This window comes from Malus sylvestris, chromosome 5 (genome assembly GCF_916048215.2).
Source record: "Malus sylvestris chromosome 5, drMalSylv7.2, whole genome shotgun sequence".
NCBI lineage: Eukaryota > Viridiplantae > Streptophyta > Magnoliopsida > Rosales > Rosaceae > Malus > Malus sylvestris.
In genome coordinates, this window is record NC_062264.1 from 5593702 (window position 1) to 5610071 (window position 16370).

The 16370-nt window shown below is 38.2% G+C and overlaps 3 protein-coding genes across 8 annotated transcripts; 1 reads left to right on the top strand and 2 right to left on the bottom strand.

Annotated features, from left to right (window-relative positions):
* Positions 1-3531: 3531 nt before the first annotated feature.
* Positions 3532-6537, bottom strand: LOC126621009 (tryptophan aminotransferase-related protein 3-like). Its single transcript, XM_050289366.1, has 5 exons — positions 6112-6537; positions 5673-5967; positions 4915-5204; positions 4245-4525; positions 3532-4026 (listed from the first exon to the last, which is right to left on the bottom strand). Exons 1-5 carry the CDS (start codon positions 6399-6401, stop codon positions 3752-3754), a joined length of 1431 nt encoding a protein of 476 aa, XP_050145323.1. The 5' UTR covers positions 6402-6537; the 3' UTR covers positions 3532-3751.
* A 933-nt stretch (positions 6538-7470) lies between these two features.
* On the bottom strand, positions 7471-13412 carry LOC126621010 (probable S-adenosylmethionine carrier 2, chloroplastic). 2 transcript variants are annotated; one of them, XM_050289368.1, is made up of 12 exons: positions 13278-13412; positions 12777-12875; positions 12242-12324; positions 11598-11674; positions 10593-10683; positions 10428-10481; positions 10252-10347; positions 9911-10000; positions 9432-9483; positions 8777-8838; positions 8608-8688; positions 7471-7986 (listed from the first exon to the last, which is right to left on the bottom strand). In XM_050289368.1, the coding sequence occupies exons 1-12, from the start codon at positions 13309-13311 to the stop codon at positions 7873-7875; spliced, it is 933 nt and encodes a 310-aa protein (XP_050145325.1). In that variant the 5' UTR covers positions 13312-13412; the 3' UTR covers positions 7471-7872. The 2 variants fall into 2 exon arrangements, with proteins under 2 accessions (XP_050145325.1, XP_050145326.1); XM_050289369.1 differs by lacking the exon at positions 7471-7986 and adding an exon at positions 8131-8480.
* Positions 13413-13664: 252 nt separating this feature from the next.
* LOC126621011 (uncharacterized) lies at positions 13665-15631 on the top strand. 5 transcript variants are annotated; one of them, XR_007622764.1, is made up of 4 exons: positions 13665-13893; positions 14029-14433; positions 14518-14599; positions 15423-15631. XR_007622764.1 is itself a non-coding variant. In XM_050289370.1 (4 exons), exons 1-4 carry the CDS (start codon positions 13718-13720, stop codon positions 15539-15541), a joined length of 483 nt encoding a protein of 160 aa, XP_050145327.1. In that variant the 5' UTR covers positions 13665-13717; the 3' UTR covers positions 15542-15631. The 5 variants fall into 5 exon arrangements, 1 of the variants encoding a protein (XP_050145327.1); XR_007622763.1 differs by having other exon boundaries at positions 14533-14599; XR_007622765.1 differs by having other exon boundaries at positions 14029-14424; positions 14533-14599.
* The last annotated feature ends 739 nt before the right edge of the window (positions 15632-16370 follow it).

Below are 16370 nucleotides of genomic sequence, written 5' to 3' on the forward strand. Positions count from 1 at the left end.
AAAATTTCTCCTTCGAACTCGTATCCAACCCTACTTGAGGTGCGTACGCACTAATCACATTGATAAGTTCTTGTCCTATTACAATCTTGATTGCCATGATTCTATCTCCTACCCTCTTGACATCTACAACATCTTATGTCAAGGTCTTGTCCACGATGATGCCAACACCGTTTCTCGTTCTATTTGTGCCCAAATACCAAAGTTTAAACCCTGAGTTTTCTAGATCCTTTGCCTTACTACCAACCCACTTAGTTTCTTGTAGGCACATAATATTTATCCTTCTCCTCACCATAACTTCCACTACTTCCATAGATTTTCCCGTTAAGGTTCCTATATTCCACGTTCCTAAACGCATTTTGCTCTCTTGAACTCTACCCTTCTGTCCTAGCTTCTTCACCCTCCCCCGTCTAATAGGATCAAAGTACTTCTTTTGTGTGTCCCGTGTAAAGTTGATAGGAGCATATGCTCCTAAACAACTTTGAGTGGAGTCGTTCGAAAAGAAGTTTCTACGGCCCCCTTGCTCATTTAACACTGCATCCGGGTGCCGATGGAGATACAGCGACCCTTGCTCACTTATCACTGTGCTCGGGCCACACAGCGCGCCACTTACGGGTGACGCCCTAGCTTTAGCGCGATTTTGTTCTGGATTCATTTTCATAAGGATTCGACGTGATCTTGGAGTGCCGGCTGTCGACTACCTGACGCCCTCCCCCTCCTCCTTTATCCGGGCTTGGGACCGGCCATGTAAAATTACATAGGCGGAGTTATCCATTACAACTAAGAACAAACCCAAAAATTTAAGAACACTTGAAACTGAGAACCCATAAATTGATTCTTCAATCTTTGACTGCAACAAAGCTTATTTATCAACATTGAGAATGAGAAACCACAAACTAATTATACGAATAGGCCTCTGCTTGTAGAAGCATAACGAATGGTCGGGTATTCAAGAAAAATAAACTTATTTCAAGTCACTGATTATTGCTAGGGTTTTCAAAACCTTCTCAAGCTGTAAACTCTAGTTTTAATGGCGATTCCGCCATGGCTATGTCCGATTACCACGTTGGATACATCAGCCCCAATGCAGTAGACACGGTTATTGAATAACTGAAATCCCATTAACATGATTGTCTTTCTTCTTCTAATTTATCTTGGTTTGTGTTTTTTGTTACTCGATCGTACTGGAGATCTTCTGCATGATTTGTGTGAGACATTAAAAGTGAGATCTAACCATAAGGATTATGAAAGAAAATTGACCTATCATAATTTAATTTTATGAACATTTTAATCTAAGAATATTTAAATTTCAAAAAGATGCATGCTTCGCTAATAAAAATTCATGCCAAACACAAAACAATATTATCATCACTTGACCAATTGGGTCCTCTAACATGATCATTTAGCCGTTAGATTTTGTGTGGATGTTTGAAAATAAATACATAGATATTATAGAGTTTTTGAAGTGAAATTTGAGTTAAATATTTTTTAATTGTTCTAGCCCTTAGATTTAAATTCAGGTCATCAATTTTTTGTTTTGTTTTTTACCATCAAATATACTCATATTCAATCACAACAGTTCGATTTAATACATTATGAATAACAACGACCCATTATCCGCCACAACACCGACTCCGCGGCGCCGCCCTGTTGCGCTTGTGGATCAGTTGAGAAGAGAGCCTACACATCGTCTCTCTTCCTCCGCACCCAGTGCTCCCCCTCCCTCTTCGACTTTGCACATCCACCCTTTTCCTCCTCCCTCATCTGCATCCAGTGCTTCCCCTCCCTCTTCGACTCCTGCACTTCCACTCTCTTCTCACCATCACAAAACTATAAAAAACACTACACCCCAAACCATCAAAAATTAGAAACCCACGAAATTCAACATCATCAAATTCAAAAATTGAAAACTGATGGTGAAAAATCTGGTGCGGGTCAACCTAGATCTAGGTTTGGTGTTGGATCGCAATGGGTTCACTCCCTTGCATTTGGGTGTGATCAAGGAGCGAGCTACGGTTGTGGTTGAGTCATACCGGCAGCGACTAGGATTTTGACTTAGGGAGGTGAGGGTGGGTTGCACTTGTGTGTAAAGCATCATAGGCTGGAGGTGTTGAAGGTTTTTGTGGAATGTACAGGGAGAGGGAATTGAAGGTGGGTGTGTGGAGTGGTTGTGTAGATGAGAGAAAGGGAGGGAGGGGATCGGGGGTTAAGGTAGGAGTGGTGCGAGAGAAAGAGTGTTGGGGGGTAGGAGAAGGGGTGGGTGATGGGAGGGTGGAAGGGTGGGCATAGGTGGGATTTGGGGAAGACGAAGGGGTGGGTGGGAGGGGCACGAGTAGGATTTAGGGAAGAAGGGTTTTTTTTTTTTTTTTAATTTTTAAATTAATTAATTAATTTTATTTTATAAATAATTTATTTTTAATTTCCACATGGTTGACACGTGACGCTTAGTCATTGTCCACATGAGCGCCATATCATCAGTTAATGGCAGACTTAACAGTTTGACTAACAGAGGTATGAAATTGTCCCAAATTTAAGACTTGAGATATGACTCTAGGATAAAAAAAATTTCATGTACCAAATGTTGAAAACCACGAAACTTTAGGGTAGTAAACAGAGATTAACCCTAAAATTTAACACATGTTGGAGTATATATGTGGTTAAGTTCGAATAATATCGTCTCTCTTCCTCCGCACCCAGTGCTCCCCCTCCCTCTTCGACTTTGCACATCCACCCCTTTCCTCCTCCCTCATCCGCACCTAGTGCTTCCCCTCCCTCTTCGACTCCTGCACTTCCACTCTCTTCTCACCATCACAAAACTATAAAAAAAACCACATCCCAAACCATCAAAAATTAGAAACCCACGAAATTCAACATCATCAAATTCAAAAATTGAAAACCGATGGTGAAAAATCTGGTGCAGGTCAACCCAGATCTGGGTTTGGTGTTGGATCGCGATGGGTTCACTCCCTTGCATTTGGGTGTGATCAAGGAGCGAGCGGCGGTTGTGGTTGAGTCATACCGGCGGCAACTCGGATTTTGACTTAGGGAGGCGAGGGTGGGTTGCACTTGTGTGTGAAGCATCATAGGCTGGAGGTGTTGAAGGTTTTGGTGGAATGTACAGGGAGAGGGAATTGAAGGTGGGTGTGTGGAGTGGTTGTGCAGAGGAGAGAAAGGGAGGGATGGAGGGGATCGGGGGTTAAGGTAGGAGTGGTGCGAGAGAAAGAGTGTTGGGGGGGGGTGGGAGAAGGGGTGGGTGATGGGAGGGTGGAAGGGTGGGCACAGGTGGGATTTGGGGAAGACGAAGGGGTGGGTGAGAGGGGCACGAGTGGGATTTAGGGAAGAAGGGTTTATTTATTTATTTATTTTTTATAATTAATTAATTTTATTTTATAAATAATTTATTTTTAATTTCCACATGGATGACACGTGACGCTTAGTCATTGTCCACATGGGCGTCATGTCATCAGTTAATGGCAAACTTAACAGTTTGACTAACAGAGGTATGAAATTGTCCCAAATTTAAGACTTGAGGTATGACTCTGGGATAAAAAAAACTTCATGTACCAAATGTTGAAAACCACGAAACTTTAGGGTAGTAAACAGAGATTAACCCTAAAATTTAACACATGTTGGAGTATATATGTGGTTAAGTTCGAATAATATCAGTGTCTTAAATAAATGACCTAAGTGTCATTAGTAGTGAAATGTGAGGCGTAAAAGTGATCAATAGAGAATGTGAAGGAATGTAAGGTGATCAATAGAGAAGACCCCTCCTTAAGGTGTTCACCAATGGCTTATTGAGGTCTAACACGTTGTTTGCATAGCTCGGTTGTTGTCTTTCTTCCAAGACCAACTCGCTTAGTCGCTGAATTAATACATCAAAGTCATCTTGGCTCCTTATTAGGCTGAGACGGACATAGCGGGTTTCAGCTGCAAAATCGCTACCGCTACGCCCATTAACTTTTGCTTCTTCCATGACTTTGTAGCAATCTTCATCTTCTTCCCTCTCGCACTTCACCCACGCATAAGCTGCCAATGTAATATGAAAATCGTATAAGTTTTGAACCTACCTTTTCAATTTGTTAGGGTGCTCTTATTGTCACCATTTGTACAGAACATATCACATATATATCTAACAAAAATTCTATAGTGCTTGCAGATTTCTGCCCGGCGTCATTAGTTCTTGACAGTTTCTACTCTTTGTGATTAAATCATGTACAAAACTGTATAAATAGTGAAGATGTTACCTGGTGAGGGTCCTCTAATTTTCTGAAAATAAGTGCAATATTGGGGTGCAATTTTCTGTAGAGAAAATCGGTTGGAAACAGACAGGGTGTTGGTCAATTTTTCCCAGCGGTCCTTCATGGTGTTGTATCCGAATTCAAAGATTTCCCTGCCACCAGTTTCAAGAACTACATCGATAAGCTTCAGAGCTCTTAGCTGAGCATCCCGAGAAACACCCATGCTGCTTGTACTCATATACTCCGCCATTCTTTGATACACAGACTCATTCTTTATCACCGCCCATCTGCATGCGCAAGTGCAAACATGCCAAGCAATATGTCGTTACTGAAATGAGCTTCTTTAATTAATTGGTTCATCAACTTTTAACTAAGCCTGAAATTTGAATAACGGGTTCTTTGGTGTGGATCTGGCTTCAAAGTCAAAATTCCGATCAGCGAAAAACAGGAAATACGAAAATTTCTCAGCCTTGAGAAAATAGTGTTACTAGAAAAAAATATAATGATAAGATGATTGTGTTTTAAAATGTATCACTTTGTCCCCAAACTTCTTGCAATTTTTAAAACACTCGTAGCATTGAGTTTGTCTCCATATAATTTGGCTTTATATTCCTTTTCCTAGTTGTCAATAAAATTGTTAGTAATATTACGATGTCATATGAATTTAGGTATGTACCCAAATCGAGAACCAGCATGGCCAGTGAGCTTGGAAAGTGAAAATATCATAAGATCATAATCTGCTGAAGTTGGAATCGCTGTAAAATGCGGCCAGTAATAGACACGATCATAGATTGCAGAGAAATTGGGGCCATGAAGAACTGCCTTATTCAGCTTCCCATCAGGATTGTTTGGTGAGGTTACAAACTCAATAACGTGATCGGCATCTGAAATGTTCTTCAATGATGATACATCTCCTTCAAACCGATAGTCCAGTGATCTGAAAAGTTCTGTTTGTGTCTCGTAAAGCTGTACGCATCAAATTCAAACTTGTCACAATACAAGTAAATTAGCAATAACTTCATCCTCTTGTACTCTTACCTTGACTTTCAGTTCGGTCTTGTAGTTTACAATTAGCTTCAATTCAGTTCAAAGTTACAACCCGTTCGTTCAATTTTCTTGACGGTAATACTGTACATATGATTTTCAATGACTACACCGTTACTAAACATAACTGAAGTTTAAAAGTTTTAACCAACGTGAAACTAGGAGAGTTTGATCGAAACCACTAAAGCTATAGCGACCAGATCGAAAGCGAGATCAAACTACGAGTCCAACTTGTCGTTAATAAAAGGATATGTTTCCTCCCCACTATTCTGTTTTCTTCATTTCTCTTATATATATATATATATATATATATATTTCTCCTCTATCTGTACCATAGAAATGAAAAATTTAAAAGACTCGCATGAAATTCAGAAGCAATTAAGATCGAACCTTGTAGTAAGGAATTGAAGCAACAACACTTGCAGGCGAGGAGGAATTCTCAGGAGCGAGTGCATAAACTGCAGCGTTGAGAAGTTGGGTGGAGCCAGCTCCGAAAACAAAATATTTTCCTTCAGTGACCGCATTTCCAACAACGGCATGTAATTTATGGATGCTCGCCTCGAGCTGTGTTGATATGAAAGAGTCATCAGGATAGGTATACCCCATTCTATGCCACCCAGCTACTAGAATTGCACTTTTAGCTGCATGCTGCATCCAAAATGGCTCCAAGAAATATGGATTCCCACTGCAAAAACAACATTACGTATCAAACATAATAGTAAATCAGAAAAGCCACACCCGAAAATATATGTTTTATACAAAAACAATTGCAGAGCTCAAGTTCATGCTCCATATTTTTTGGAGAGAGAGAGAGAGAGAGAGAGAGAACCTGTCAGCATTTGCTGCACAATCAGTTGTAAACTCAGAGCAGTCAGGGCCTCCGTAGCAGGAATTGCACTCACAAACAGGCTCCTTTCCATCAAGAACCAGGCCGTCCAAGTAGGCTCTTCCATGGCCTGAGCAAGAGATGGCTGCCACCTGCTCAGCTTGTTCTGCTGCTCTTTTGGTCCAACTCAGCGCCCACTCTCCATCCGTATAGAGTAATTTAAAAACTACCAACAGATTAACAAGTAAAGAACATGCTAGGATAACAACGTAGGAGCATTGTGCCTTACCCATGTATGCTTACTCTCCTCGCTCTCTAATGATATGGATAGCACCAACCGTACGTATACTGGTTTGAGGTTTGAGTATTTTTACTATTTTGGAAAGTCTGATACGTGCTGGTAATTGACTTGAACCAAGAAAATTTTGATGCCTCTGTTTATACGCAAACTACTTTTCTTAAGCGAAAGTTACAAGTAGAAAAGTCTTCGCAAATATTCATCGCATTTAGTTGTTAAATCAGACACGGAAAATAATAAAAACAAGAATAAAATAACATCCATGGCATCTGGTTGAATAAAGTATTTCCCTCTTGCTGACAAATGACAATTAAATATTGTAATCAAATCTTAATTCTCACATCAAATTATACACCTACCTCCGAAGCTCGTATTTTCCGGGTCAAATTCTAAACTCTTAACCATCAGTCGTGCTCTTAGCTTCGTTCGAGGATTCAATTCCCTGATCAGACTTTTTGAGCCTCTTTGCTAATAATTATGGCTTTGTTTTCAGTTTTTAATTTTTAATTTTTATATATTTTATGCTTGAGATATGAAAAAAGTATTTCTACAACATAAAATAGTTTTTTGTTTTCTTTTTATGCATCTTTTTTGTACATTTCTTCTATATTTAACCCACTATTCTTGTCACTTAGTATTACAATTTAGTAGTATTTATCTTCATATATAAATAAAAAATTTCACATTCAAATATCGTAGATGGTGAGATTGATAATAATTTTTTCACCCAACGGCCTTTAGTGTAATCATGGAGGGTTAGTTTGGGGATGTGCTTTAAAAAAAAACAGCTACTAAAAAGTTTTGGAACATCAAATGTGTTTGGTAAAAAAAGTTTTTTTTTTTAAAACTGCAGCTGATAATAGTAAAAAGCAGAAGCAAAGTCTACCATGCTTCTCCAAAAAGTGTTTTTTTCAAAGCATAGTGAATAGTGCACATTTAATGAAATTTTCAAATGACAAATATACCCCGCATATATTACAAAAGTCAAATCTTTGCCTTTGCATTATTTTCTTTGGCCATTATTATATCACATTCAATATCATATTATTTTTAGCCATTTGGCATATTCATAATGATTTTTTATAATAATTTACCAAACACTCAGACATTATTTTTGTTTGTTAAATGCACTTTTACAAGAAGAAGTTAACCAAACATTCAACAACTTTATTTTACAGTTGTTCATTTTTTTTTAAAGAGCGCAACAATACCAAACTATCCTTGAAAAAAAAAGGGCTTAACACAACAATAAAAAATGAATGAAGATAAAAAAGCTGTGATGGTGGTGGTGGAATGGTTGATAGGGTAGATACGCTTGATAGTGGTGGTTGAATGGTTGATAGTGGTGGAATGGTTGATATGAGGACCCTCATCAAGCACCAATATTGGCATCAAACTGCGACTTACTTTTCAACTCAGTCTCTACTCCGTATGGAATCTGCTACAGTCAGTTCCGCTCGGAAGAGTTAAGACTTGTGATGCCTGGGGCGCCTTTCCTCAAGTATTTGCTTTGTCCTTTCAAGAACACCGAAAAATATTGAACCCCCAATACCTATCCACAAAACTCGTGGTCCAACACCCTGCATCAAATACCACAAGAGAAGCTTAATACGGGTTCCTTTTGTTTCTCATCGAAAGGAATTGCATGCGGGCCCAACAATCAACGCAGTTCAATGATCCCAACCGTCTACTTTTCAACACGCAAAGATCATAGAAAATATCACTAAGTCCGGAATCACTTAGTCTTCTAATTATTATGAAACGAATAAACAAACATAATGTATCCGACAAGCAATGAAAGCATAATGAGAAGAGGGAAGGGAGAGTAAACTCCAAATATAACCCTAGAATTAAAGATAGGAAGTCTATGGGGATGCTGAACTGAAAAGAGAGACATTGGTTAAAAGTCTTCAATATAAAGCCCTTAGAAAATCAGATTTCTTAGAGCCTCTCAATCCGAGGAGCCAATTCTACAGCAGAGAGTCCCAACGGACACAAAAGATGTTTCTTGCATTCCAGCAATGACACCAATTCCTAGCTTGATTTGGCATCTATGTCAATTTGCCACGGAAGCCTTTAAAACAAAAACTAGACATTTCACTTTGACATCTCAATTGGAGAAGGTCCTCCTTAAAATAAAGTGAAACATAAGACAATTATCAAGTTAAATTTCAGTAGCAAGGAACGGTCGGTTGTTATACCTTCCAAAAAGCATGACTTCCTTCTTCTCTCATTATGGTCCCAACACAATCACAAATTCCTTGGTACTGGTTTCCTGATCCCTGCAAAAATTAAGTAGCAAAGAGCACGGTGGAAAGGAAAGTTAAAACAGAGTTAATTCAATCTAAAAACAGAAATGCACATTAATACCTGAACCATTAATCTCGTTTTTATCACGTCAAGAGGAGTAGTTATAGCTCCAGTTATTGCACCTGCAAGTTAGAGAGAGCAAACTGAAAGGCTTTTCATTGAACGCTGCATTATTATGGGATGATTAACCTAGCACATGCAAGTTACCTTTTCTTTTTGTTAAAACACATGCAAGTTACTTAAGTACCAATAAGCATGAGTGGACTGGTTATGGTGCACTTATTACAAAGTACCAAGTTGGCATGCAAAATATCATCTTAACTAAGAATTTTCTTGTTCTTTCTATTTTCAAAAGCTTGTTTATATTACTACATTTATTAAATGATATATCAGAATATAAGAGGAAGAATATATCATTACAATGGCATTCAGGGAAGGCGTTTGTGTGAGATAGTCATGTAAGTTGAAGGTCGACTCTACAGCTAGCCATATTGATTTTGTAGCCAGTTTGGTAGTGAAAATTGACTTCCTAGAAAACAGATAAGGTGAGTGCGGGCTACTTTATAGATATGTGAATAAAGTAATGCATACAAACATTCATGCATACACACAGAAGTATAAATCCCATAGGAATTACATGGACAAGAGTAGAGATAGCGGGCAGAAAGTCCAAAGAACCCAATCTAAAGTCAGAAAATGTAAGATGTTACGTTACCAGCAAAAGCACCAATTAAAGCAACCTCAGGGTCTTTCAGATCTCTTCGTGCCTACAGGGAAGCTACCAGAATATAATCATTTTTCCAGGACGCACACTGACAGATCCATGTATATTCCAATGCAGAAGAAATAAATAAAATGGCAAAGACTGAAACTTTAGGGACGAGAATGGAATCGAACTACATGGCCAAACAATGCAATTAGACTTGAATCATGTTTTTCGATCACACACTCATAGGCACAACCCATGTATTGCAATGCAGATCAGCTACCAAAATGTTTGAGGGAAAAAAATGAAGCTGCAAAAAACTTTATGGGCAGCAATCAAATAATTTCTAGTGGTGAGTTAACATAGCTAAAGCTTACTATTTTTTGTATGGAAAATGAGTTTAGCTTTTAACTAATAGCATATTTGAACTGGGTTCAAGAATTCCTTGAACATCTCCATTAACAATTATAAATATACTCTTATCCTACCGCTAGTTTAAATCCTATTCGAAGCTGCTCGTAGATGCAAAACTGAACAGCATCAAATGGTAAATCTCGCAGTAGGAATGATCCATACCCCTGCAATCACAAAAAGACATCAAGGCATAAGCACCAAAGCCTTTTCACAAGCTAAAAGCAAATACTATAACGAGCGAATCCACTGATTGTAAAAGTTGTATACACAACTTACGACCTTTGTTTCAAGATAAGTGATTTTTTGTTAACTAAGACGGGACATTTGTTATAGGTTAGAGTTTAAACTAAGAGAAACCTCAGACTCAAACTTGGCTCGGAGAAATTTAGAGTGGAGAACACTATGGGTGACATACCGCATAAAGACCTTTGAAACCCTCCTTAGCAAGAATAAGACGGACAGCATCTGGGGCTGAGGAAAACTGTGCGGTTTGCATCCGTTGCTTGACAACCTAGGAGTAGTTAAAATGGTAACAAGGGGAAGAAACAAATAACTAATTGATGGAAATCAGAAACAAATGAACTTAACTACCTCTGTTGGAACTCGTACAACAGAAGAAGCAGCACCTGCAATGGCACCTGCAGTCTGATTGAAGTCTTAATACCTATTTAAATAACAATGGCCTTTGTGAAGCAATTTATGTTTCCTAGCATTAAGGATTGTTAGTTAACGTGCATTCAAAATTGGGTAACATACCAAATGAGCTAAAGCACTAAGGTTTTCTGGCAATACGTTCAGAAGTTTCTGCTTTGTAGGTTCATAAACACCAACAAATATGGCAGAAGCCCTGTGAAGATTCACACACTTAGTAAGAAATTTGAAGCAATTCAACAAATCTGAGAAGACTAAGAACGTATCACAGATTGACCATATCTGCATGTTACTCCAAAGGAACAAGAGACAGCTATATATTTTTACTTTCATCATATGCACTTTTCCCCATAAGGAGAATATACTTGTTTGTTTGCAGATAAAACTACGAGATCTAGTTCAAACTACGAGAATGATTATCATGTATCTTGACAGAAGTTTTCCATTTACAATGCTATTCCTATGTAGTGCCGATTGAGAAAAACTTGACAGAAGTTGTGTTCCAAACGCAATGCTATAGTATAGGACTACATAAACATGTATACTAGACTAAACCTTTATTACCTATTTGCTGGACACAGACAGTTATCAAAGGGAAATGCTTGAAAATGAGAAATAAAAAAAAAAATAAAAAAAATAAAAAAAATAAAAAAATAAAAAAAGCGAAGTACGTATCCTGCAAAGAGGGAAACAATATCACAACAGTTCACTAAAGTTAGGAAAGAATGGTTTTAACACTTTTCCATAGGTGATAATATCGTTTGTTAAAAAAAAAAACACTTTTCAATAGGTTTTAAAGTCAGATAAATTATGTATCAAAAGAAAACGAAAACAGCAGGTCTCCAAATTCAAATGCATCCTCAAATGGGGAAAATTGGATGCACTATACTAATGCATGTAAGGTTTCGTAATATATCTTGGTTAACGTTTCAGATAGCTTAGGCCCAAAAGTCAGGTTTGACATAAATGATCACAAAGGCATATGGAACAGGAAAAACACCAAAGTAAGCAATCAGCATGTAAATTTTCAGCAAATGCCTATCTATCTGATATTGAACTGTACTTCCTACCCAAGTTTTTTTCTTGTTTTTAAGAAAAATATATACTTACGGCAAGACACCAGCAAGGTTTCCAGCCAATCCTGAATACAGACCCTTCAACATAATTTGCCCTCCAGCATGGGCAACCTAAAAGTGAATGCGAGGAAAGAAAAATAACAATTTAGAGAATAGGCAAGTATTATGTAGGAATGAAGACCATTCTATAACCAAAAATACACAGATAGTTACATTAATGAAAAGCCACAATAGTTCACTTTTTGATAATGAACTACGCAATTCTAGAAAATCACTATTCATTCTACAAATACTGAACCAGTTAATTAAGAACATATACAAAGTAATACTCGTGAAGGTCATTGATCATGGACCAAGACTTTGTAACCACATATGTTGGGAATTAGTCACTCCCGTGTTAGATAACTTAGCGAATAAAAATCAGCATAGTAGCACCTAGAAGTGACTCCCTATAAATATATAAATGAAGGCATCATGTAGTGGGAATTAGTCACTCACATGTCAGACGATTTAGCCAAAATGAGCATGGTAGCACCTAACAGTGACTCCCTATTAATATATAAATGAAGGCGATGATTCTTCCATTATCATATGAATGAATATTTCCTTTCGCCTACGAGATATTCCAAACAGAACCCAGAAGATAATTAAGAAAGATATTCAGCATAGGTTACATGCCTGTAATCGAGTTTTTATTGTGTCAATAGGGTATAAAGCTGCTTCTACAAAAACACCAGCAGCACCGCCAGCTATGACACCATCTGCAATGCTCATAAAAAAACCAAAGAAACCAACTTCTCTCCTTGTAAATATTCATACGAATGCTTGTTCACAATAGTATGGTACACAATTGGAAGAAATAATCATTTTCCAGTGCAGCATTAGTTAAAAAATATATAAAGAAACACTATGAGATGAAATTGAAGGAGACCACAGTTTATGCTCGCCTTTTCCATTTTCACTTGATCAATAGCTTCAGGGAGGTTGCTTTTTTTACAAGGTTCAACATTGCAAGGCATCTACTTTCGCATTTCATAAAAGTTCATTCCACTTGGCACTTGTTTTCGAAAATGATGGATTGATATAACGCTTCTCAGGACCACTAGCTAATAATTGGAACCACATTTCACACATATGACTGAAAGTTTGAAAAAAAAAATTCACTACACGCATCTAATTAGCACAAGAGCAATCAATAAATCGTATTGCTTACCATAAAAATCGCGTAAAAGATCGAAAGGTGTATCATCTCTATCACTAGCTGTTGTCAAGCAGCCATTTGGCACCTTCTCAGAGCTACCCATGCTGATGGCTACCACATTTGAAAAGTACAATTACAAGCAATAAATACATACTAATATGACATACATTACACTGGAAGAAGGTTGGAAAGCATATTACCGCTAAAAGAAGCCCTAGAAAATTAGAATCCAAAACATAAAGTTTTTCTCACTCATAAGTGAAATTACAAAGTTAATTTACGATGTTTAACAAGACTATCAATAGCTTTGGGTAATTAAACAGAAGTACAAAACTAAGTTAACCCCTGTTTGGCTGCCGAGAAAATAGAGTTGGGAAAAAAAGGAAAGGAAAGAGATCATCAATGTATATTTTGGTACAGCATTCTCAAGGGCCTGCGATCAAACAGGGAACCTGGGAAAAAGAGATGGAAAGAAAATGAGATCAAGAGAGAAGAAAATCAAAAGAGAAGTACCAGGTGAATGTGATTGAGAAGTTTTGGTTTGCATCGTCGCCGTTCGAAGATTTTTCGCTGTGCGGGGCTTCCAGTTTGTAATCCGACTGAGCAGAGAAATTTTGGAAAGGGTAATTTTAGTGGCTAAACTTTTAAATTAATTTTACAAACTGAATGATATATTATTATTAAAAAATAAATCCGTTAATTAATACTTAAATAATAATTTAATCATCAATATATACATTATTTGGTTTATAAAATTTGGTTTTAAAACTTTGTCACAGTCCGTCCCGGAGGTGCTTTTGACGGGAATGTGGAATGACTATATTACCCTTGATGAGTACTAAGGTATGTATGTACGTGGCGTTATTATGGTTCAATATTGGTTAAGTTTGGAAGGGATAATTATATAATTAAGTTGGTTTAAAAGATTGATTTTTCTTGTTAAATTGGTTAGGATGATTTATGGTTGGTGTGGATTAAGGTGGACCACACAGAAAAGGGACCTCTCTCTCCCTCTCCCTCCCGTAGCACTCTTTGTCTCTCTACCTCTCGACCTCGCACACACACACACCCAAATATGTACGGACCACAACCAAAACCCTTCAAAACTTGACGGATCGAGGCAAATAAGGTATGTATCTTCATCCTTTTGACGTCCTGAGTTCATTGGTGCTAGTTTTAGGAAGTGAAACCTTCGATTTCACGTGGGATCCGAAACCTCCATTTTTGGGTACTGTTCATGCGAACGTAAAATGTTGTGTTTCAGGGAAATTCAAGCTTATAGCAAGCTTAGTGAGGTCCTAAGGAAGCTCGGGGACGTTCGTTTGAAGGATTTGGACTTCGGGATCGTGGGTTTCGAAGTTGGCCGAATCTTTGGATTTTGCTCAGTGAGATTTCTTGATTTTTAGACCCTAAAACTAGTCCAATGTGATTCTACATGTTTGGGGCTTCAATTTGATATAAAATACGAAGAAAATGGGTGAAAAACGAAGGAGAACAAGAAGTTTTAAAATTGGCCGGAATCCGGTCGCCGGAAAAACCAGTCCGGCGACCCAAGGAAGAAGAAGGGCGCGTGGGGGGCGCGTAGGCCCGTGCCACGTGCGGCGCGTGAGCCCTCCAAATTTTTTTCTAAAAATTTCCCGACGCTCGTGACGTCGAGTAGGTCGATGTGGTATATTCATATACCTAAATTGAGCATCGTATGAGAAGTTATTTCGAAATATTGGTGATGTGTTTAAAATTAACGTTTTTATAGTTGTTTCGCATATAGGTGAGACGTATCCCGAGGACGACCGCATTCAAGGACGCCACGGGGGTTACGACCCGTCGACTTACCAGTGAGTGGGCAGTTTTATTTTCGTATTACCTTTATACTATCGATTTTTCCCAAAAAATGATTTTATGTGAAAATATGTTTTAGAAAATGCCATGCATAGAATTATTTGAAAAATGTGAACTTCATATGAGTTATATGATTGATATATGATGCATACATGTTGCATGGTACAGTGGAGGCACAAGTAAGTCAGGTGAGTTCATTTATTCATTTAATTGGTTGTTGTTGAGATGTTTTGAGCTCATAACCTGCACCCTAGGTGTTAGTGCTTATATTATTCACCACACCGCACGCTCGTCTTGGATCCAAGTAGGTGGATGTCGTACAGACCATGTGAGGGTTCCGACATGCTAGTCGTACAGATCACTAGGCGTGATTCCGACTAGTGGGTGACCTTAGTTATGCGCGCTGATGATATGATGAGAGAAGCACTAGAACGTATTTTTACACCTTTCATCGTATAGACTACCTTACGTAATTCCGAGTGATGTGCAGAGTAGGGTCGTACAGGTCACGGTGGTGACTCCGGCTTAGTGGGATATTGAGCTGTTGAATTAATCGTATAGGACCAACTGCAGGGTCTCCGATTGATTCCTTATTTCACCTGATTTATATTTGATTTATGGCATGGCATGTTTTTCTTGAACAATGTTGAAGATTTGGGATTCAAGTTTTGAGATTTCATATAGTTGTATTTATATATATATATTTTTCTGGGAAAGTATACAGGTTTTACGGTGAGGGGTTAGAAATGTTTTAAATGAAATGTTTTGGAAAAATCTTTGGTTTTACTGACCCACTCATGTTGTTTTGCGCCCCTCCAGGTTCTAATTTAGCGGTTGGTGGCTCTCGAGGTCTTTTTCGGCCTTCTAACAGACTTTCGACATGTAGGACTCACCTGAGGGTGATGTATTTTAATTTAGTCCTACTTGACTGCACTTAAACCTATGCTCTGAACTTATGTGTTTACTTTATAACTCGTCAGGTTATGTTCGTAGGTGGTTATGTTGAGTTTGGTTTGAATTTCTGCTGATTTATGTTGTTATTTTGCTTCCGTGTCGCGCCTATGGTTACGTCACGACCACGTGACGGCCAGCACACCTGGATCCTCCGGATCGGGGTGTGTCAACTTAGTTTCATTAGCATTATCCTTTTGGAAAAGGGAAATTGAGTAATGAAATGTTACAACATTTGTACAACAAAAAAGTTAAATGATGTTAAACTAATCTCTCACACGCTGATTTATTTTTAATTCACAAGGCGCTATGTGTTTCAAAAGATACATTACTTTAGTTGTTTTGTATTGTAATGTTTAATAAGTTTATCTTACATCGCCGGTCCCAAGCCCCGATAAAGGAAGAGGGGGAGGGCGTCAGGTAGTTGACAGTCGGCACTCCTAGGTTACGTCGAATCCTTATGAAAATGAATCCAAAACGAAATCACGCTAAAGCTAGGGCGTCACCTGTAAGTGGCGCGCTATATGGCCCAAGCACAGTGATAAGTGAGTAAGGATCATCTCCATCGGCATCCGGATGCAGTGTTAAATGAGCAAAGGGGTCATAGAAACTTCTTTTTGAACAACTCCACTCAAAGTTGTTTGGAAGCATATTATCCTATCAACTTTACACAGGACACACAAAAGAAGTACTTTGATCTTATTAGACGATGAAAGGTGAAGAAGTTAGGACATAAGGGTAGAGTTCAAGAGAGTAGAATGCGTTTAGGAACGTGGAATATAGGAACCTTAATGGGAAAATCCATGGAAGTAGTGG

What these genes read in the sequence shown, in the direction of transcription:
- LOC126621009 (XM_050289366.1), bottom strand. Translation starts at nt 6,401, where the DNA reads ATGGGTAAGGCACAATGCTCCTACGTTGTTATCCTAGCATGTTCTTTA. An exon ending in CTTCAATTCCTTACTACAAG is followed by an intron (nt 5,205 to 5,672) that starts GTTCGATCTTAA and finishes TGATGCGTACAG; the next exon opens with CTTTACGAGACACAAACAGA. An exon ending in AATTAGAGGACCCTCACCAG is followed by an intron (nt 4,027 to 4,244) that starts GTAACATCTTCA and finishes TTACATTGGCAG; the next exon opens with CTTATGCGTGGGTGAAGTGC.
- LOC126621010 (XM_050289368.1), bottom strand. Translation starts at nt 13,311, where the DNA reads ATGCAAACCAAAACTTCTCAATCACATTCACCTG. An exon ending in AACCTTGCTGGTGTCTTGCC is followed by an intron (nt 10,684 to 11,597) that starts GTAAGTATATAT and finishes GAATCTTCACAG; the next exon opens with GGCTTCTGCCATATTTGTTG. An exon ending in TTTAATTGGTGCTTTTGCTG is followed by an intron (nt 8,839 to 9,431) that starts GTAACGTAACAT and finishes TCTAACTTGCAG; the next exon opens with GTGCAATAACTGGAGCTATA.
- LOC126621011 (XM_050289370.1), top strand. Translation starts at nt 13,718, where the DNA reads ATGATTTATGGTTGGTGTGGATTAAGGTGGACCACACAGAAAAGGGAC. An exon ending in GACGGATCGAGGCAAATAAG is followed by an intron (nt 13,894 to 14,028) that starts GTATGTATCTTC and finishes GTTGTGTTTCAG; the next exon opens with GGAAATTCAAGCTTATAGCA. An exon ending in GAATCTTTGGATTTTGCTCA is followed by an intron (nt 14,150 to 14,532) that starts GTGAGATTTCTT and finishes TTTCGCATATAG; the next exon opens with GTGAGACGTATCCCGAGGAC.